Below are 22,824 nucleotides of genomic sequence, written 5' to 3' on the forward strand. Positions count from 1 at the left end.
GCCATCAACCAATCACAATTGTCATGCCAGCACTATCCTGTATCTCTAGATGAATTCGTCAAGCATCACTTAAGGTTCAGGTGATGGGCCAAAAAAAAAAAATCTTCCAGAAATGAGCACCTAGGAGAAAAGATGCCATATTTCAAACTGTATACAGTATGTCTGGAGGGCCATGGGAGTGTTAATGGATGACTTTCAATACTGACCTCCTTGAGTTCTAAGTCACTTTTAGAGTTATAAGAGCTTTTAAAATTTCTACTGATTCTTTCTATGACATTTAAGGGTGGTAAACAAAGATGAAACAGGTGAGAGTAGAGGAGAAAAGTGAGTTAGTTTTAGTCTAAAATTCCAAATAAGTGACACCTTTATCCAATTTCATTGGATCAAATGTCCAACAATACAGTTCAAAACTTTATACATTTATTATACCGTATGTATAATCCGTATGAACAATAGTAATGAACCCCATGCTTAAGATAATGTAAAGTTCACCCAATTGGCCCAACGACGGAATCCAACGGCGTGGTCAAAGGTATAATGCGTGTGGATCTTTTAATTTTTTACTTAATTTATCAGGATTTAGTTTAAATTTTAGTCTAACTCTGTGTTTAATCTGACTCCAATTTTCAAGTGATCATTAAATGTACACTGTATTTTTAATTGAAAACTGATCACAAATACCGATTATGTATTAATTTAGATATTTTCTTATCCTGGACAATCCGTGTATCATTCGATCATTCGTTTTTTGATTTAATATTGAAAGTAGAAAAATTAGAAAATGGCTCCTTTTTTGATTTTTTGTTTTTTTTCCAAAAAACGAAAAACAAGAATTCAGCCGGCTTCATTTAGATTATTTGACGTTAAATGCATCATATAAGTCACTTTGGAATAAATCACAGTAGGCCTATGTATCATGGTAAAAAAAGCGACTTTACAGTCTGGAAATACTTTAGGCTATAGCAAATTATTTCTTGGACCCCCTATCACTTTAAGGAACCGCTGGTCTACTCAGATGAAAGACCTGTCTAGACTCTGCCCCAGTACGAGTTGTGTCGAGCTATTCATTAGTCTGTTTGATGAGAAAAATATGAAATTGATAAAATGGCTTATTAATCCGTACAACTGCAGCAGTGGAGGACTATTATTCTGCTGCATGATACTGCGGAAGAACTGATGAAGGCACGGTTTGATCTTCGGCTGACCAATCAGCAGAAAGGGGCGTTTAATTCCTGCCCACATGTAGAAAACAAATATTATTCATTTTTCCACACATGAACGAAAAACGTTTTGAAAAAAACAACAAAAAAAAACAAAAAAGGAGCCGTTTTCTAATTTTTCTACTTTCAATATTAAATCAAAAAACGAATGATCAAATGATACATGGATTCTGGACATCCCATACTTTCAATTATTTGTTCATTAGGGACCCAATATTTCTTAGAGCCTCGTGTGGCCGGCACAGGACTCATGATTACAAACTCGCCAGTTCTGAGTTTAATCAGAGGATGCAGAGTGATCTAATACTTTTAAGTCGGCTGCCACATGCTCACTCATACAAAAAGTGTAGTTTTCTTAGTCACGCAGCTTCAACTTGCTTAGTCAGTGATAGACAGAAATCAGAACGTCTCACGTGATGGGGGTTTACTGGTTACAGAATCCCAAATTAATGTCTTGCCACTTTCCTTTTATATCCAGACCAGAACAACGAAATCTTCAAATCAGTTTTAAAAACATAAAAGACCTTTTTATTTTGTCAGGATCCCGTGACCCAAGGGTCACACCTGGCCAGAGAAGGGAAATCATTCTCACCAGACCATGAGAAGGACATTTTCTCTTGGTTGCGCTGCTTCCAGTGTAGTGTATGTTTATATTAGAGCGTTTATCCAATCATATTTCAGCAATCATGTGTTGCCAGGGTCAAAGAAATCTGCCTTGAGGCCTTCAGAATCAACAGTGCGGGCACCTGTAGCTTAAAATAAATGGCAATGAACCCGTTGCTTTAATCAATCAGATTTAGAGTTTGCAACACCGGGGCCATCCAGCAGGCATACAATAACGGCGGCATTTTCACGTAATTTGATTGGATAGTCAGAGAGCATACTAGTAGTCAGAACTAGCAAACAGCACACTGTCATTTTTGTTGTTTTCACAGTTTTAGTCAAAGTCAAATTCAAAGTCTGCTTTATTGTCAATTCTTCCACATGTACAGCACATGCATACAGAGAATAGAAATTGCGTTACTCTCAGACCCTTGGTGCATACAGACAACACTAACAGTAGAGCATAAAAATACAGATAGATACAGATAGAGTAAATATAAAATACAACTATACAAATATACAATGAGGACATGTAAAAAAATAAAAAGTTAAATAAAGCAGCACAAGGCACATGGCAGATAGAGTGCAAACCAGTGAATTAAACAAGCAGTGCAGATATAATGATTGTAGTGCAAAAGAGCTTATTCAGTCTGATTAAAGTGACAATTATTTTATATTCTCAGGGTTCTTACTGTATACACTGTGTACAGTGTTATTGTAAATATTCAATGCATTCTGGGAAAATATTAGCCTACTGTAAATCTAAATACAGTAGTACTAAATGACCACAAAAGACAACCACACACCTCCTTGGGTGTTTGGTTGTCAACAGTTCAGAAGATGTGAAATAAAGTGCACGCATCCATAATAAAACGTCCCTCACATGGCTTCGGAGGGCTCCTGTAGCGAACCCATGCATTTTTGTAAGATAAATATCCATATTTCAAGTGTCACTGGCAACTTTTATCCTGTGCTACCAAAATGTCGATGTTATGACATTTTCCCCTTCAGAGGATTCCTCTTAAACTTTCACAAATCTTCAGATACTATTACAAGCTTGAATGAGACAAAACACTGAAGTGTGTTTAGCTTCATCATATTTCATATTGTACTAATACTAATACATTTAACGTTTTTATTTTTGTTACTTAAAATGTTTCCCTCCATCATGGTATCATCCTTACACAACGTCAAACCTGCTGTAACACTTCTTGAGATATCATTAAATAAATATGTGGGTCTATTCCTCATATAAACTTAAAATACAGTGCACATATAAAAGTTTTAGGATACTTTTGATGTGTTTTTGTCATTTTTTAGAGCCGTAGTTCGAACATTCACCTCTAAAGTAATTGGATAAGTTTGAAATGGGAACTATAGAGTGATGTTTTAGTGGTGCTGTTTCTTTATGAAAGTGTGTCGCTCAGATTAACCTCAAATGCAGTGTGCTGTTAAAGTTATCTCTCATTGCCTGTTCAATTGCACCCATCACAGAGGAGAGAAGTTCACAAGAACAAACATTGGCTGGATGATTAGATAATAATGCTAAAATGCTCTCCTAATGTACTAAAATGTCATAAAATGGAATTTCCCAGTGTTGTGGCAGGAAGGGCTACTCATCAAAGGCTGTATAGATCACTTGGCATAATAGTCTCACTGTATGTCACTGCCTGAACACATTCCAGACCGCTCATTAATCACAGAGCAGCTCTACTGAAAGTCAAGACAACAGACTGGAGAAAAATGACCAGACTATAAGTTGATGATGAAGACATGTACATGTTGCTGTCAAGCCCCTTTTTCTAATGCTCGAGTTGTCTTTTGAATTCAGTCGCAAAAGTGCCATGGGTTCAGTCTGACTGATGGGCTGACTGTCACTCAGGGATTTTGTTCTTTTCACAGATTATAGTGATGAGAAGCTAAAGCTTGCATGGCTGGTTCTCGGTTTGGACCTGTTGCATCGTCGTGCAACCGTTGTTGTTTTTTTATGTTAATTAATGTCTCTTTTTAATCCGTCTGGTGTCTAATCTGTCAGGCTAGCAGTGTCCTTGGTTAGGCCAGTGTCCTTCATTTCAGCATGGTAAGAATCCCACCGATTTGGTGCCATTAAGCCTCTGTTGGGTCTAGTGAGCCACCAAGCCAAATTTAGACAACACCAGCAGACTCACAAGAGGATTACACACCGCCAAGGGGGAAAGTAGATGTTCTTTGATGTTGTAGAAAACACCTTCTGGCTGTATTGCCGTATTTGTGGGGAATCAGTTTTATTATATTTCTATGGTGTGTTTTTGGGTGCGAATGGACTTTCAGCTTAATGGCAAAGCTTGTTTACAGGCAGGCACGCTCAGTGAGAATTTCCCAAAATGTAGTCGGTGCACTGGGAATAATCTGTTGTATATTAATGTTGGAACAGCTGCTAGCAGGCCAGAAACATTAGGGAGGCTAGTGGCATCGCAGTCAGTGGGTTAGTTTAATCTGCAGATAAGTAGGAATGTTTTCAAAATGCCTTTGGTTTGGATATCAAATCTGTGAGTTACACAAGCTTTTGAAAGCAGATAAAAATAGGGAGTGTGTAAACAGACACCCGTATTCCTATGTGTATTATATTTCTTAGAAATATAATCATGTCTAATCTGTAGACTTGCCATCATCCCAAAGTCATTTATAGAGGCCTTGTTGACTATCCATATATGGGTCAATGACATATACAGAGAGAGAGAGAGAGAGAAGTAATTTAAAAGTTTAGTTTAAAACAAGTTATTATAAATGTACTATTTGTACATGTTGGTATCACATGGTTTTTAAACACTTTTATACTATTTTCAAGAAAAGATTCAATTGAATGACTCCAAAAATAGCATGTGATATAGCCAAGTAAAAAGTAAAAAAAAAAAAACTTAAAATGTACAGTACTGCTAAATAATTTTTGTATAGAAATTAATACTTTTATTCAGCAATGATGCTTTAAAGTTAAAGTTCCAAAGTCATTTATAGAGGCCTTGTTGACTATCCATATATGGGTCAATGACATATACAGAGAGAGAGAGAGAGAGAAGTAATTTAAAAGTTTAGTTTAAAACAAGTTATTATAAATGTACTATTTGTACATGTTGGTATCACATGGTTTTTAAACACTTTTATACTATTTTCAAGAAAAGATTCAATTGAATGACTCCAAAAATAGCATGTGATATAGCCAAGTAAAAAGTAAAAAAAAAAAAACTTAAAATGTACAGTACTGCTAAATAATTTTTGTATAGAAATTAATACTTTTATTCAGCAATGATGCTTTAAAGTTACCGGAAGTGACAGTATACACTTTTACATCAATACAAAATATTTCTATTTATATACTTCAAGAAAAGATTCAATTGAATGACTCCAAAAATAGCATGTGATATAGCCAAGTAAAAAGTAAAAAAAAAAAAACTTAAAATGTACAGTACTGCTAAATAATTTTTGTATAGAAATTAATACTTTTATTCAGCAATGATGCTTTAAAGTTAAAGTTATTTTGTTTTTTGAACTTTCTATTCATCAGAGAATCTTGAAAAGAAAATGCATTTCCACAGTTTCAACAAAAATATGAATTGAACTGTTTTCAATACTGATAATAAGTAATGTTTCTTGAGCACCAAATCAGCATTTTAGAATGATTTCTAAAGGATCATGTGACACTGAAGACTGGAGTAATGATGCTGAAAATTAAACTTTGCATCACAGGAACGAATTGCATTTTAAAATATATGAAAATAGAAAACAGCTATTTTAAATATTAAGAATATTTCACAAGTGTTACTGTTTTTAATTTAGTTTTGATCAAATAATTGCAGCCTTGATGAGCAGAAGTCTATTTAAAAAAAAAAAAATTTTTCAAATTAAAAAGTGTTCCTCATGTCCTGAATTATTAATTATGTGTATTATATTTCTTACAAATATAATCATGTCTAATCTGTAGACTTGCCATCATCCCAAAGTCATTTATAGAGGCCTTGTTGACTATCCATATATGGGTCAATGACATATACAGAGAGAGAGAGAGAGAGAAGTAATTTAAAAGTTTAGTTTAAAACAAGTTATTATAAATGTACTATTTGTACATGTTGGTATCACATGGTTTTTAAACACTTTTATACTATTTTCAAGAAAAGATTCAATTGAATGACTCCAAAAATAGCATGTGATATAGCCAAGTAAAAAGTAAAAAAAAAAAAACTTAAAATGTACAGTACTGCTAAATAATTTTTGTATAGAAATTAATACTTTTATTCAGCAATGATGCTTTAAAGTTACCGGAAGTGACAGTATACACTTTTACATCAATACAAAATATTTCTATTTATATACATTTTGTTTTTTGAACTTTCTATTCATCAGAGAATCTTGAAAAGAAAATGCATTTCCACAGTTTCAACAAAAATATGAATTGAACTGTTTTCAATACTGATAATAAGTAATGTTTCTTGAGCACCAAATCAGCATTTTAGAATGATTTCTAAAGGATCATGTGACACTGAAGACTGGAGTAATGATGCTGAAAATTCAACTTTGCATCACAGGAACGAATTGCATTTTAAAATATATGAAAATAGAAAACAGCTATTTTAAATATTAAGAATATTTCACAAGTGTTACTGTTTTTAATTTAGTTTTGATCAAATAAATGCAGCCTTGATGAGCAGGTCTATTTAAAAAAAATTAATTTTTCAAATTAAAAAGTGTTCCTCATGTCCTGAATTATTAATTCAAAAATATAATTTTAAGCTAATGAATATAATTTTTAAGCTAATCTTTTGTTTCACTGCATATTATTTTCAGACTCCAGAATGAAGCCCTCTTGACCAGTCCTGCACCAGACCAATATAATCCTTTTGTAATTTCATAAAGGCAAAATGCAATTAGGTTCTCAAGAGGAATTCAATTTGGCAGGAGGCCATGATGATGGTTTAAACCAGGTTTTGCTACTGTAAATGATCTAAAGTGAACATCAGGCAGCATTGTAACTAAGACAGAGCATATTTTCTCAAGCTGTGCTTAGCTTGTTCAGAGAGCGATCCGAGTTTAATGCCCATGGCTGTACTGGAGCAAAGGATAGAATTAGTCAATATCAAAATGAGAAACTGAGAAAACTCTCCTTCTACAACTCTTTCTGAATTGTAATAACCTTGCCCTCTTCTTCCTAATTTAGAAGTGCTTCTCTCACTTTTTTTTTCCTGAGGTTTAAACCTTAACACTCCTTGTTAGAGTTATATTCATGTAACCTACTGTAAAACCCACCCTCTCTCCTCGACGGATAAAGAACTGTGATCCTCTCTTGAACTGTCCTCCTCTGCAGGACTGCACATGGCCAGAGCCGATACAGACAAGGTCATGTCAGGTACACAGTTGCTGCTGCATGTGCTCGTACATGGAGGACCTCTGTGATCCTGCCTATCTCTCTCTGTGTATGTGAAAGGACACTGATGAATTTCAATTTACAGTCTCTGACCTTCTTGTTATCTCTGGGAGTAAAATGAATGCACAGTTCATCTGACAGCCAGAGGGAAAATGGAGAGTCACAAACATTGATGTTTGATCTTAGATTTTCTCCAGCCAAATAGTTTCTGTTGTTAATAAAAAGAAAAAGGCTATGCAGATCAGTGCTATAGGTAGTAACTGACTATATATAATCTGAATTGCAACAATTTCCACTAATTAATTGCTAATTTCACAAAGAAATGGCAAGCAACACACTGCATTTAAAAGAACTGAAAGTTCTGAAAGTATTTTCTTGAAAAAATGTACTCCAGTAATCAAAGTGATTTTATTTCCTATTAGTCAACAAAAAATAACTTCCAAATTTACTGATTGTGCCACGAAATGTTAAAAGAGTGAGCCAGATCCTCAAATACATGAAATATACATTAAATTGATTGATTGATTAATTCTCCTCTATGCATTGGAAACAACTGTAATTTAATCAATTGAAACTTTTACTATTTTAATGTTAAATAAATTGGTACTTGGCATTAGTTAAAGTTAGAAATGAAAATGTCTACATATATTAATTAATTTAAAAATCATTTTTTTATCAAATCATGCAATGATTTAAATATGTTATATAGGAATTATCGGAAGGAAGGTAAGGAAGGTTATCCAAATTACATTAAATTACACTTTATGTAAGGTAGGAAGTGTCATTCTATAGGAACTTTATTCAAAACATATAAATCTAAATGATCACTGAATTTAAATAATTTTTAAAAGACAGATCTGGTATAAATAGTTACCTGTTACCACTTGTACTCTGTAATTGTTTACATCCATAATTCCATCTCCACGTTGACAAATCACACTTAAACTGGGCTGGAAGGCAGGTGTTGTTGTTTGTGTTTTACATGCAGAGAAGGTTTGATCTCTAAAGCAGTACAACAGAAAACAGCGATCACAAATACAGGGTACAAGATGTTTTGCAGCTTGTGTTACTTTGATCCACTGAACCGCCCAGACCTTGAATCTAAATAATCCTTTATACGTGTGTCAAGAAGAGTAAAAATGTTTATATTCAGAGATTAACAGACAAAACATGTGAAATGTGTAACTAAGAACAAAGAGAAGCTAAAAATAAAAAAGAGAAAAACAGCCTCGTGTATAACAACATCTCTAAATTGAAGCAGGTGTGTTCAGCTAAACACAGCCTCCTGATCAGAAGCTACAGGGATAAACACATTCAGATGTTTGTTAATAAAATGTCAAAACTATGCAAGCTGTAGTCAAACCATCTGACAGAGTGTAGTAGAGCAGAATTGCTGTCTTGCCTCTTTTTTTTTTTGAAGTACTCATTTTTACACATATCGCACCTTCACAGGTGTTCGCTGTCTATATTCTGTCTGCCGCAGTTTACACAGTCTGTCTGTGACTCACAGCCTCTTCCCTGGTTGAATCCACATCATGGCATAAACCGAATAGACCATCTGAGGCACTCAGAGCGGCTTCCTACACAGATAATGATATCTTCTACTGTGCCTTTAGTTCAGTTCACATCAGCACAGTTCAAGTGCTCCAAATAGTTTGTGACAAGCATGAGTCCCCCTGCAAAAAGACCCATCACATACCACCCAATCCAGAACCTGTCAGTTTGCTTAATCTCTGCAGAAGCCCACACAGCCTCAAGTAGACACCTTGGTGTAATTTAATCAATTGAAACTTTTACTATTTTAATGTTAAATAAATTGGTACTTGGCATTAGTTAAAGTTAGAAATGAAAATGTCTACATATATTAATTAATTTAAAAATCATTTTTTTATCAAATCATGCAATGATTTAAATATGTTATATAGGAATTATCGGAAGGAAGGTAAGGAAGGTTATCCAAATTACATTAAATTACACTTTATGTAAGGTAGGAAGTGTCATTCTATAGGAACTTTATTCAAAACATATAAATCTAAATGATCACTGAATTTAAATAATTTTTAAAAGACAGATCTGGTATAAATAGTTACCTGTTACCACTTGTACTCTGTAATTGTTTACATCCATAATTCCATCTCCACGTTGACAAATCACACTTAAACTGGGCTGGAAGGCAGGTGTTGTTGTTTGTGTTTTACATGCAGAGAAGGTTTGATCTCTAAAGCAGTACAACAGAAAACAGCGATCACAAATACAGGGTACAAGATGTTTTGCAGCTTGTGTTACTTTGATCCACTGAACCGCCCAGACCTTGAATCTAAATAATCCTTTATACACATGTCAAGAAGATTAAAAATGTTTATATTCAGAGATTAACAGACAAAACATGTGAAATGTGTAACTAAGAACAAAGAGAAGCTAAAAATAAAAAAGAGAAAAACAGCCTCGTGTATAACAACATCTCTAAATTGAAGCAGGTGTGTTCAGCTAAACACAGCCTCCTGATCAGAAGCTACAGGGATAAACACATTCAGATGTTTGTTAATAAAATGTCAAAACTATGCAAGCTGTAGTCAAACCATCTGACAGAATGTAATAGAGCAGAATTGCTGTCTTGCCTCTTTTTTTTTTTGAAGTACTCATTTTTACACATATCGCACCTTCACAGGTGTTCGCTGTCTATATTCTGTCTGCCGCAGTTTACACAGTCTGTCTGTGACTCACAGCCTCTTCCCTGGTTGAATCCACATCATGGCATAAACCGAATAGACCATCTGAGGCACTCAGAGCGGCTTCCTACACAGATAATGATATCTTCTACTGTGCCTTTAGTTCAGTTCACATCAGCACAGTTCAAGTGCTCCAAATAGTTTGTGACAAGCATGAGTCCCCCTGCACAAAGACCCATCACATACCACCCAATCCAGAACCTGTCAGTTTGCTTAATCTCTGCAGAAGCCCACACAGCCTCAAGTAGACACCTTGGGAAAACCAAACTATTTTTGCCTGATTATATGACTATTCCAGTGTGGTTGTTGCTCTCATTTGTTCAGATGCACCTGTGTTTTTGTTGATTTGATGTTTGGCACTCAAGCAGAAGAACATGTCTGACAGGTTACTGAATCAGACTCATACATGTGTGTGTCATGCACCTACTTTTTATTTGAGGGGCCCCCAGAAGCAGTTCATTTGGTGCCTTTGGCAAGATAAGACATAAACAAAGACAGTAAACATAGTAATTCATCATATACATGTAAGATATGTTTGTCTACTGGAACAGTTTTGAATTAGCGGCAAGAAAAATCTTTAATTAAAACATGCCAATATTAGTGCTCACCATGCATGTTTGTTGGATGCATTTTTTTCAGTCAAATTATCTGTGGAAGGTTCTACTTGATTGGGCAACATTTTAGACAAACATCTTTTTATCTATAATAATCATTTAAATTATCTATCAAATTTACTGTAAGAGCCACAAGTTACTCATTTCCTTATATACAATAGATGTGGATTAAATTATTATGATTAAAGTATAATATTAAATAAAACAATACAATAGTTTTTTGACTGTGTAACATTTTCGTTCAGCACCTGTGACGACATTTCCCTGTGATGATATTACTTTGCTTCTTGCATGTTTCGCAACACTTTCAAAGACATTAAAAGCACATTCTGTTTTATCTGAAACAGATGAATGTGAATCTGATGTTTTATGACTTTTGTATATCGTGGTTGTTCAAATAATAATAAATGTCCGGCAAGTGGCACTAAAATATTAATGCTCTATCGTATTTTAAAATAACACATCAACTACACTTAACTCAACACATTAAACACTAAAATAATAAAAGGCATTGCTGTTATTTGAGTTAAACACACATATCAAGGAGATACAAAGACATTTGGTAAATAGGACAGATTTCTACCACAAATTCAAATAATAAATAAATAAAACTTGCACATTTGGATCAAAAATCTGAGCAGGCACCCACCCTCTTTGTTTGAGTAGTCATGGTGCGTTCTCTAATAATGTGTTAAATAGGGCAAAACATAAATAAATACAGTGAGAACATACAGTGTCATGAGGAAACACATACAATTCCCTTGCTTGTATGATGGATGCTTAAGCTCACAGCCTTTGCTCTAGATCCAGCTGCAGCCGTGCCATTGCCCCCAAATCTAGTGTTAAAAAGCAGCCAGGGTCTAATTCTGTCCACTACCTCAGGTTACATTACACACACTCACACACACACACACACACATGCACGCACACACAATATAGCCACAGTAAGGTGAGTAAGAGCTTCAATTTACAAATAAAATAAGTGCAATTGGTCTACCATGTACAGGAAGAATGACGACAGTGATATTGCTTTAACCAGGGTCACAGCACATTTCATCAATACACTTAAGAGTTTATGATAAGGAGTGTTATGATAGTGAATGTCTATGAACTTACAACCAATAGCAAATACAGCCTATTGCGCTGCAGAAAGCAGACATGTTCTATACATGTCTCAGATCTTTAAGGGCCAAGTCTAAGTCAAGTCTTTTGTCAAGAGTCTCAAAACCTTTTAGTAATAGTTTTGAATGTCAGGGTTGTGCACCATTCAGAAGTGAATTGAAAATGCCTTTGATGGGAACAGAATTAAATCAATTCAAAAAAATTTTTCAAATTAAAAAGTGTTCCTCATGTCCTGAATTATTAATTCAAAAATATAATTTTAAGCTAATGAATATAATTTTTAAGCTAATCTTTTGTTTCACTGCATATTATTTTCAGACTCCAGAATGAAGCCCTCTTGACCAGTCCTGCACCAGACCAATATAATCCTTTTGTAATTTCATAAAGGCAAAATGCAATTAGGTTCTCAAGAGGAATTCAATTTGGCAGGAGGCCATGATGATGGTTTAAACCAGGTTTTGCTACTGTAAATGATCTAAAGTGAACATCAGGCAGCATTGTAACTAAGACAGAGCATATTTTCTCAAGCTGTGCTTAGCTTGTTCAGAGAGCGATCCGAGTTTAATGCCCATGGCTGTACTGGAGCAAAGGATAGAATTAGTCAATATCAAAATGAGAAACTGAGAAAACTCTCCTTCTACAACTCTTTCTGAATTGTAATAACCTTGCCCTCTTCTTCCTAATTTAGAAGTGCTTCTCTCACTTTTTTTTTCCTGAGGTTTAAACCTTAACACTCCTTGTTAGAGTTATATTCATGTAACCTACTGTAAAACCCACCCTCTCTCCTCGACGGATAAAGAACTGTGATCCTCTCTTGAACTGTCCTCCTCTGCAGGACTGCACATGGCCAGAGCCGATACAGACAAGGTCATGTCAGGTACACAGTTGCTGCTGCATGTGCTCGTACATGGAGGACCTCTGTGATCCTGCCTATCTCTCTCTGTGTATGTGAAAGGACACTGATGAATTTCAATTTACAGTCTCTGACCTTCTTGTTATCTCTGGGAGTAAAATGAATGCACAGTTCATCTGACAGCCAGAGGGAAAATGGAGAGTCACAAACATTGATGTTTGATCTTAGATTTTCTCCAGCCAAATAGTTTCTGTTGTTAATAAAAAGAAAAAGGCTATGCAGATCAGTGCTATAGGTAGTAACTGACTATATATAATCTGAATTGCAACAATTTCCACTAATTAATTGCTAATTTCACAAAGAAATGGCAAGCAACACACTGCATTTAAAAGAACTGAAAGTTCTGAAAGTATTTTCTTGAAAAAATGTACTCCAGTAATCAAAGTGATTTTATTTCCTATTAGTCAACAAAAAATAACTTCCAAATTTACTGATTGTGCCACGAAATGTTAAAAGAGTGAGCCAGATCCTCAAATACATGAAATATACATTAAATTGATTGATTGATTAATTCTCCTCTATGCATTGGAAACAACTGTAATTTAATCAATTGAAACTTTTACTATTTTAATGTTAAATAAATTGGTACTTGGCATTAGTTAAAGTTAGAAATGAAAATGTCTACATATATTAATTAATTTAAAAATCATTTTTTTATCAAATCATGCAATGATTTAAATATGTTATATAGGAATTATCGGAAGGAAGGTAAGGAAGGTTATCCAAATTACATTAAATTACACTTTATGTAAGGTAGGAAGTGTCATTCTATAGGAACTTTATTCAAAACATATAAATCTAAATGATCACTGAATTTAAATAATTTTTAAAAGACAGATCTGGTATAAATAGTTACCTGTTACCACTTGTACTCTGTAATTGTGTACATCCATAATTCCATCTCCACGTTGACAAATCACACTTAAACTGGGCTGGAAGGCAGGTGTTGTTGTTTGTGTTTTACATGCAGAGAAGGTTTGATCTCTAAAGCAGTACAACAGAAAACAGCGATCACAAATACAGGGTACAAGATGTTTTGCAGCTTGTGTTACTTTGATCCACTGAACCGCCCAGACCTTGAATCTAAATAATCCTTTATACGTGTGTCAAGAAGAGTAAAAATGTTTATATTCAGAGATTAACAGACAAAACATGTGAAATGTGTAACTAAGAACAAAGAGAAGCTAAAAATAAAAAAGAGAAAAACAGCCTCGTGTATAACAACATCTCTAAATTGAAGCAGGTGTGTTCAGCTAAACACAGCCTCCTGATCAGAAGCTAAACACATTCACACATTCAGATGTTTGTTAATAAAATGTCAAAACTATGCAAGCTGTAGTCAAACCATCTGACAGAGTGTAGAATTGCTGAATTGCTGTCTTGCCTCTTTTTTTTTTTGAAGTACTCATTTTTACACATATCGCACCTTCACAGGTGTTCGCTGTCTATATTCTGTCTGCCGCAGTTTACACAGTCTGTCTGTGACTCACAGCCTCTTCCCTGGTTGAATCCACATCATGGCATAAACCGAATAGACCATCTGAGGCACTCAGAGCGGCTTCCTACACAGATAATGATATCTTCTACTGTGCCTTTAGTTCAGTTCACATCAGCACAGTTCAAGTGCTCCAAATAGTTTGTGACAAGCATGAGTCCCCCTGCACAAAGACCCATCACATACCACCCAATCCAGAACCTGTCAGTTTGCTTAATCTCTGCAGAAGCCCACACAGCCTCAAGTAGACACCTTGGGAAAACCAAACTATTTTTGCCTGATTATATGACTATTCCAGTGTGGTTGTTGCTCTCATTTGTTCAGATGCACCTGTGTTTTTGTTGATTTGATGTTTGGCACTCAAGCAGAAGAACATGTCTGACAGGTTACTGAATCAGACTCATACATGTGTGTGTCATGCACCTACTTTTTATTTGAGGGGCCCCCAGAAGCAGTTCATTTGGTGCCTTTGGCAAGATAAGACATAAACAAAGACAGTAAACATAGTAATTCATCATATACATGTAAGATATGTTTGTCTGCTGGAACAGTTTTGAATTAGCGGCAAGAAAAATCTTTAATTAAAACATGCCAATATTAGTGCTCACCATGCATGTTTGTTGGATGCATTTTGAACTGTCCTCCTCTGCAGGACTGCACATGGCCAGAGCCGATACAGACAAGGTCATGTCAGGTACACAGTTGCTGCTGCATGTGCTCGTACATGGAGGACCTCTGTGATCCTGCCTATCTCTCTCTGTGTATGTGAAAGGACACTGATGAATTTCAATTTACAGTCTCTGACCTTCTTGTTATCTCTGGGAGTAAAATGAATGCACAGTTCATCTGACAGCCAGAGGGAAAATGGAGAGTCACAAACATTGATGTTTGATCTTAGATTTTCTCCAGCCAAATAGTTTCTGTTGTTAATAAAAAGAAAAAGGCTATGCAGATCAGTGCTATAGGTAGTAACTGACTATATATAATCTGAATTGCAACAATTTCCACTAATTAATTGCTAATTTCACAAAGAAATGGCAAGCAACACACTGCATTTAAAAGAACTGAAAGTTCTGAAAGTATTTTCTTGAAAAAATGTACTCCAGTAATCAAAGTGATTTTATTTCCTATTAGTCAACAAAAAATAACTTCCAAATTTACTGATTGTGCCACGAAATGTTAAAAGAGTGAGCCAGATCCTCAAATACATGAAATATACATTAAATTGATTGATTGATTAATTCTCCTCTATGCATTGGAAACAACTGTAATTTAATCAATTGAAACTTTTACTATTTTAATGTTAAATAAATTGGTACTTGGCATTAGTTAAAGTTAGAAATGAAAATGTCTACATATATTAATTAATTTAAAAATCATTTTTTTATCAAATCATGCAATGATTTAAATATGTTATATAGGAATTATCGGAAGGAAGGTAAGGAAGGTTATCCAAATTACATTAAATTACACTTTATGTAAGGTAGGAAGTGTCATTCTATAGGAACTTTATTCAAAACATATAAATCTAAATGATCACTGAATTTAAATAATTTTTAAAAGACAGATCTGGTATAAATAGTTACCTGTTACCACTTGTACTCTGTAATTGTTTACATCCATAATTCCATCTCCACGTTGACAAATCACACTTAAACTGGGCTGGAAGGCAGGTGTTGTTGTTTGTGTTTTACATGCAGAGAAGGTTTGATCTCTAAAGCAGTACAACAGAAAACAGCGATCACAAATACAGGGTACAAGATGTTTTGCAGCTTGTGTTACTTTGATCCACTGAACCGCCCAGACCTTGAATCTAAATAATCCTTTATACACATGTCAAGAAGATTAAAAATGTTTATATTCAGAGATTAACAGACAAAACATGTGAAATGTGTAACTAAGAACAAAGAGAAGCTAAAAATAAAAAAGAGAAAAACAGCCTCGTGTATAACAACATCTCTAAATTGAAGCAGGTGTGTTCAGCTAAACACAGCCTCCTGATCAGAAGCTACAGGGATAAACACATTCAGATGTTTGTTAATAAAATGTCAAAACTATGCAAGCTGTAGTCAAACCATCTGACAGAATGTAATAGAGCAGAATTGCTGTCTTGCCTCTTTTTTTTTTTGAAGTACTCATTTTTACACATATCGCACCTTCACAGGTGTTCGCTGTCTATATTCTGTCTGCCGCAGTTTACACAGTCTGTCTGTGACTCACAGCCTCTTCCCTGGTTGAATCCACATCATGGCATAAACCGAATAGACCATCTGAGGCACTCAGAGCGGCTTCCTACACAGATAATGATATCTTCTACTGTGCCTTTAGTTCAGTTCACATCAGCACAGTTCAAGTGCTCCAAATAGTTTGTGACAAGCATGAGTCCCCCTGCAAAAAGACCCATCACATACCACCCAATCCAGAACCTGTCAGTTTGCTTAATCTCTGCAGAAGCCCACACAGCCTCAAGTAGACACCTTGGGAAAACCAAACTATTTTTGCCTGATTATATGACTATTCCAGTGTGGTTGTTGCTCTCATTTGTTCAGATGCACCTGTGTTTTTGTTGATTTGATGTTTGGCACTCAAGCAGAAGAACATGTCTGACAGGTTACTGAATCAGACTCATACATGTGTGTGTCATGCACCTACTTTTTATTTGAGGGGCCCCCAGAAGCAGTTCATTTGGTGCCTTTGGCAAGATAAGACATAAACAAAGACAGTAAACATAGTAATTCATCATATACATGTAAGATATGTTTGTCTACTGGAACAGTTTTGAATTAGCGGCAAGAAAAATCTTTAATTAAAACATGCCAATATTAGTGCTCACCATGCATGTTTGTTGGATGCATTTTTTTCAGTCAAATTATCTGTGGAAGGTTCTACTTGATTGGGCAACATTTTAGACAAACATCTTTTTATCTATAATAATCATTTAAATTATCTATCAAATTTACTGTAAGAGCCACAAGTTACTCATTTCCTTATATACAATAGATGTGGATTAAATTATTATGATTAAAGTATAATATTAAATAAAACAATACAATAGTTTTTTGACTGTGTAACATTTTCGTTCAGCACCTGTGACGACATTTCCCTGTGATGATATTACTTTGCTTCTTGCATGTTTCGCAACACTTTCAAAGACATTAAAAGCACATTCTGTTTTATCTGAAACAGATGAATGTGAATCTGATGTTTTATGACTTTTGTATATCGTGGTTGTTCAAATAATAATAAATGTCCGGCAAGTGGCACTAAAATATTAATGCTCTATCGTATTTTAAAATAACACATCAACTACACTTAACTCAACACATTAAACACTAAAATAATAAAAGGCATTGCTGTTATTTGAGTTAAACACACATATCAAGGAGATACAAAGACATTTGGTAAATAGGACAGATTTCTACCACAAATTCAAATAATAAATAAATAAAACTTGCACATTTGGATCAAAAATCTGAGCAGGCACCCACCCTCTTTGTTTGAGTAGTCATGGTGCGTTCTCTAATAATGTGTTAAATAGGGCAAAACATAAATAAATACAGTGAGAACATACAGTGTCATGAGGAAACACATACAATTCCCTTGCTTGTATGATGGATGCTTAAGCTCACAGCCTTTGCTCTAGATCCAGCTGCAGCCGTGCCATTGCCCCCAAATCTAGTTTTTATCTATAATAATCATTTAAATTATCTATCAAATTTACTGTAAGAGCCACAAGTTACTCATTTCCTTATATACAATAGATGTGGATTAAATTATTATGATTAAAGTATAATATTAAATAAAACAATACAATAGTTTTTTGACTGTGTAACATTTTCGTTCAGCACCTTTGACGACATTTCCCTGTGATGATATTACTTTGCTTCTTGCATGTTTTGCAACACTTTCAAAGACATTAAAAGCACATTCTGTTTTATCTGAAACAGATGAATGTGAATCTGATGTTTTATGACTTTTGTATATCGTGGTTGTTCAAATAATAATAAATGTCCGGCAAGTGGCACTAAAATATTAATGCTCTATCGTATTTGAAAATAACACATCAACTACACTTAACTCAACACATTAAACACTAAAAGAATAAAAGGCATTGCTGTTATTTGAGTTAAACACACATATCAAGGAGATACAAAGACATTTGGTAAATAGGACAGATTTCTACCACAAATTCAAATAATAAATAAATAAAACTTGCACATTTGGATCAAAAATCTGAGCAGGCACCCACCCTCTTTGTTTGAGTAGTCATGGTGCGTTCTCTAATAATGGGTTAAATAGGGCAAAACATAAATAAATACAGTGAGAACATACAGTGTCATGAGGAAACACATACAATTCCCTTGCTTGTATGATGGATGCTTAAGCTCACAGCCTTTGCTCTAGATCCAGCTGCAGCCGTGCCATTGCCCCCAAATCTAGAGTTAAAAAGCAGCCAGGGTCTAATTCTGTCCACTACCTCAGGTTACATTACACACACTCACACACACACACACACACATGCACGCACACACAATATAGCCACAGTAAGGTGAGTAAGAGCTTCAATTTACAAATAAAATAAGTGCAATTGGTCTACCATGTACAGGAAGAATGACGACAGTGATATTGCTTTAACCAGGGTCACAGCACATTTCATCAATACACTTAAGAGTTTATGATAAGGAGTGTTATGATAGTGAATGTCTATGAACTTACAACCAATAGCAAATACAGCCTATTGCGCTGCAGAAAGCAGACATGTTCTATACATGTCTCAGATCTTTAAGGGCCAAGTCTAAGTCAAGTCTTTTGTCAAGAGTCTCAAAACCTTTTAGTAATAGTTTTGAATGTCAGGGTTGTGCACCATTCAGAAGTGAATTGAAAATGCCTTTGATGGGAACAGAATTAAATCAATTCAAAAAAAAAAATAAAATCATATAAATGGACATTTTAACTAAATTGAATGTATAGATTTTCAAGGCAAATTTGTTTGAAAGACTTTAAAAACCTTGCTGTAAAAACCTTGAAGATGGTCCCCAACACACATGATACTGACTATACTGTAAGAAAATTTGCAAGTGCATGTCAACTTATTCTACTAACCCTAACCCTAACCTAGCAGTCTACTAATACTCTAATGATACTTAGTTGACATGCAGTTGCAAAATTAGTTATAGTCAACAGAAAGTCTAAAGGGGACCAAGTGTAACCTTTTACTTTTGTCAACATATGTAGAACTGCTGCTCCAGAAGAGTCTCCTCCAGGGTTGTCCAGATCATGCCAAACCTCAGAGAACCAAGGTCAGTTACATTTGACCTTACTGTAGATGAGTATGTCCTGTAATGGCTACTACAGATACTTTATTAAATGTTTGCAATGTCACCAAATAAATGTAATTGTAAATTAGTCCTTATACATACCGCAAGCACTACTTTATTCATTTAAAAAAACAAAAAAGGTTTGGTGATGTAGACATTCCTAATTTTATCTGGATGAATCCAGTTATAAAAATGGATGCGTGGCTTATGTTGACTCCATTTGCAACATCTCAGACAGCTGCATTAGTTTTATCTTTAGATTTATGTGTTTGTTCAGATGAACCTCAAATAACCCACTGTGTTATTGCTCATTCAGAGTGGCGACTGTTTTTAAATGTTTCAGCGTGTTTGTGCTAAAAGCAGCCTACCTTTCCTGTGCCATTCCAGTTGATTTGCCTCTGTTAGAAAGCCAGATATGATTGTTACAAGAGCATCACTGTGATTCACATAATGCGAAAGAGTGAGGACATGAAATGCAGTGCACATTTCAAGCTGGCATTTTGCCTTTCATGTTCTCCATTGCAGTATATTGATCACTTTCTAACTGTATAAGAGAGTGTTAAACGGGGTTACATTTGCTATCACATTACCCACAGACATTATCTATGACCAAAAAATGCAAATTCAGCTCTGTGGGCATGAGGACTTTCACCTGAAAAGTCTCAACAGTAAACAAAAGACATATATTTTCCCAAATGAGCCAGAGAGTGCATCTCCACAGCAATGATGTCCCTCATGTGGGAGAGAACACTTTCATTTTTTCCAAGGCAGCCTTGCTCTGAATTACATGTCACTTTAAATAGGTTGTTTGGCTGAGATGATGAGATGTTGGCTCAGGTGAAAGAAAGAGAGACAGAGAGAGAAAGAGAAAGTTTAGGGGGAAATAGGCAGCACTAGCAGATGGTTGGGACTGTGTATAATGTCATATATTACTGGCACAAGCAGAAGGTCTGATCTGATGCTATAGTCCCAGATAAACTGACATTTGCTGTGTGGGTATGTGTGTGTTTGCATGTGCGCAATGGGAATAGAGTGTTATTATAAATCATGAGATGCATGAACAATGCAATGGGTAACCTGCTTCCCTCTGTGCAAGACCGTCAAACAACTTTGTGGTTATTTATTCATGTTTTATCCCTTTTGTCCATAAAAATGAGATTTGACTTCATTTGTTGGTCTGAAGGGCTAATATCAGCCTTTTTTATCTATGCATATTAAATTCATAAATTTACAGGGTCAGTGTAGATATTCTGTATTTTCAAAGCCTCAGTTCTTCTTCTATTGTTTATGAGCTCTGAAATGTCTTGTAATGAGGAAACACAGTCACGTAGAGTAATATGACCGGATTTCTGAAATGAGAACTTCAGACATTTCTAGTTAAATGGTCAATATCTCATTAAAATGTCTTCATGTATTGTAAAAATGTCCTGCTTTATTTACGGTAAAAAAAAAAAAAGGCAGCTGATATAGAAATTTGGTAATATATAAATAAATACAAAAATTGGTGACAGTGTTTCAGGTATTACCAAAATCTGCTTTTAAAATGTAAGTATAATCACCATAATGATACAGATGGCACAACAGAAAGCCATATGATAATTCAGGTTAATCATTAAAGTGTACATTGTATGTGCACTTCAGAATCTCTGTGGAAGTAGAAGGTCATCCAAGTACTTTTCACTTACTTCTTTTCCTGAATACAATGAATTTGAACATATTACACTTTTCACATACAAATTTTAGTCTACTACATAGTATGGAACACCATTAGAGAAACACACAACACTAAAATAATGCAAAAAAACTAAACAAAACAAGATACAAAAGTTTTTGCCACACGTTAGCTTATCATTGTCCAGCCCAAGATAAAATAAAGATATCGTACAGCAAGATATTATATTGTAAGATATTGTAAGGACGTGAGTGGGCATTTTGCAAAGGTTGTTTGAAAATATGCTTTATTTTTGTAATTCTGAAAAAATCTCAAATACCAGATGTCGACCACTTGAACCATTATAAATGTAGTGCTGTAATGAACTATGGCATTTCATACTGGGTCATACTACTGTAACTTACAGTCATTAGAAGAAACTTAAGAACTGTAAAAACTGTCTGTACAATCTGTGAGCACTTTCAGTTGTAATGCAACTAATAGACCTAATAAATAACAATATATACTTTTTTTCTCAGAATTGTGAGATATCAACTCGCAATTGCGAGTTATGAAGTCAGAATTGTGAGATATAAACTCGCAATTGCGAGTTATGAAGTCAGAATTGCGTGATATAAACTCACAAACTCACAAAAAAGTCGCAATTACCTTTTTTTCTTTTTTTTTTTTTTATTCAGTCGCGGAAACGGGAAGCCCTTCGAGTGTAAACTAAACGAGCCAATGCACATTGGCATGCAATTATTGGATCCAGCTGCCGCTGATCACAGCGTGAGTATAATAAGGCAGCAGGTGCAATGCATTCCAGCTTTTCGCTTCGGAGCCGAGCGACAACATCGTTCTGTTCTATGTTTATTTTGAGAACTACGAGTTCAGCACGCTCTCGGAAGCTTTCTGTGTTGGCGGGACGGTGCTTCAGCGGTGGTCGTTCCAGTGTCTAGTGGGTTGCGCACTTCAGGCTGCACTACCCCTGTCGTGTTGCAAATCGGCCATCTCCCCTGTATGCCTCAGCACTAAAAGAGCATTTCCTAAAAAAGAGCAAATTTCTCTAAAAGAGCTACACGGGTGCGTCTTTATAAAGACGACGGATCGTCCTTATAAGGATGCCGTTCCACCCGTGCGTTTCTGGGTGCGGTCGTTACCTGACACCAGGTGATGGTCACGATCGCTGCCTCACGTGTCTGGGCATTAAGCACGCTGAGGTGGCCTTCGTGGATGAGTCATGTTCTCATTGCGGGAAGATGACCATCTCGGTGCTGCGAACCAGGCTCCGATACTCGCAAGGGGGCGGAGTCCCATTGCCGCTGCCGCGATCTTGGGCTCGTTCTGGCGGAAGGCAGACGAGAACCACTTCCAGCAGTAGCGCGGGCGGTTTGAGGGTTACAGTGATGGCAAACCCCGCAGGGAACCAACCCTCTGGGGACCATCACTCCTCTTGCTCCTCCGATCCAGTGGAGCAACCCACGGAACGCGCTGGGCCCTCTTTAAAGAGCGTACCAGCGGTATCCAGTGGACCTCCCCCCAACCAGATGTCGATCTCAGCATTGGAGGGAGAGCTGTCCGATGAGGATTCGGCCGCGCTGCCGCCCTCCGGGATGGTGGCAAAGCCTGAATCAGATCCGGAGATGACAGCTATGCTTTCCCGGGCCGCCGAAAAGGTCGGGCTCGAGTGGAAAACTCCACCGAGTCCCGAGCCCTCAAGGCTGGATGATTGGTTTCTCGGGGTGGCTCGCGCTGGTTCTCAGC

General features: G+C 35.8%; 1 protein-coding gene across 1 annotated transcript in view; it reads right to left on the minus strand.

The window, feature by feature from the left end:
• LOC107565329 (GDNF family receptor alpha-2-like) overlaps nt 1–7,195 on the minus strand; it is a 99,159-nt gene extending 91,964 nt beyond the window's left edge. Inside the window, exon 1 of the mRNA XM_016250548.1 lies at nt 7,101–7,195. Coding sequence (XP_016106034.1) covers nt 7,101–7,195 — 95 coding nt within the window. The remainder of the gene's footprint in view (nt 1–7,100) is intronic.
• Between the last annotated feature and the right edge of the window lie 15,629 nt (nt 7,196–22,824).

Source organism: Sinocyclocheilus grahami, unplaced genomic scaffold (genome assembly GCF_001515645.1).
Source record: "Sinocyclocheilus grahami isolate Dianchi unplaced genomic scaffold, SAMN03320097.WGS_v1.1 scaffold994.1, whole genome shotgun sequence".
In the NCBI taxonomy this organism is placed as follows: Eukaryota; Metazoa; Chordata; class Actinopteri; order Cypriniformes; family Cyprinidae; genus Sinocyclocheilus; species Sinocyclocheilus grahami.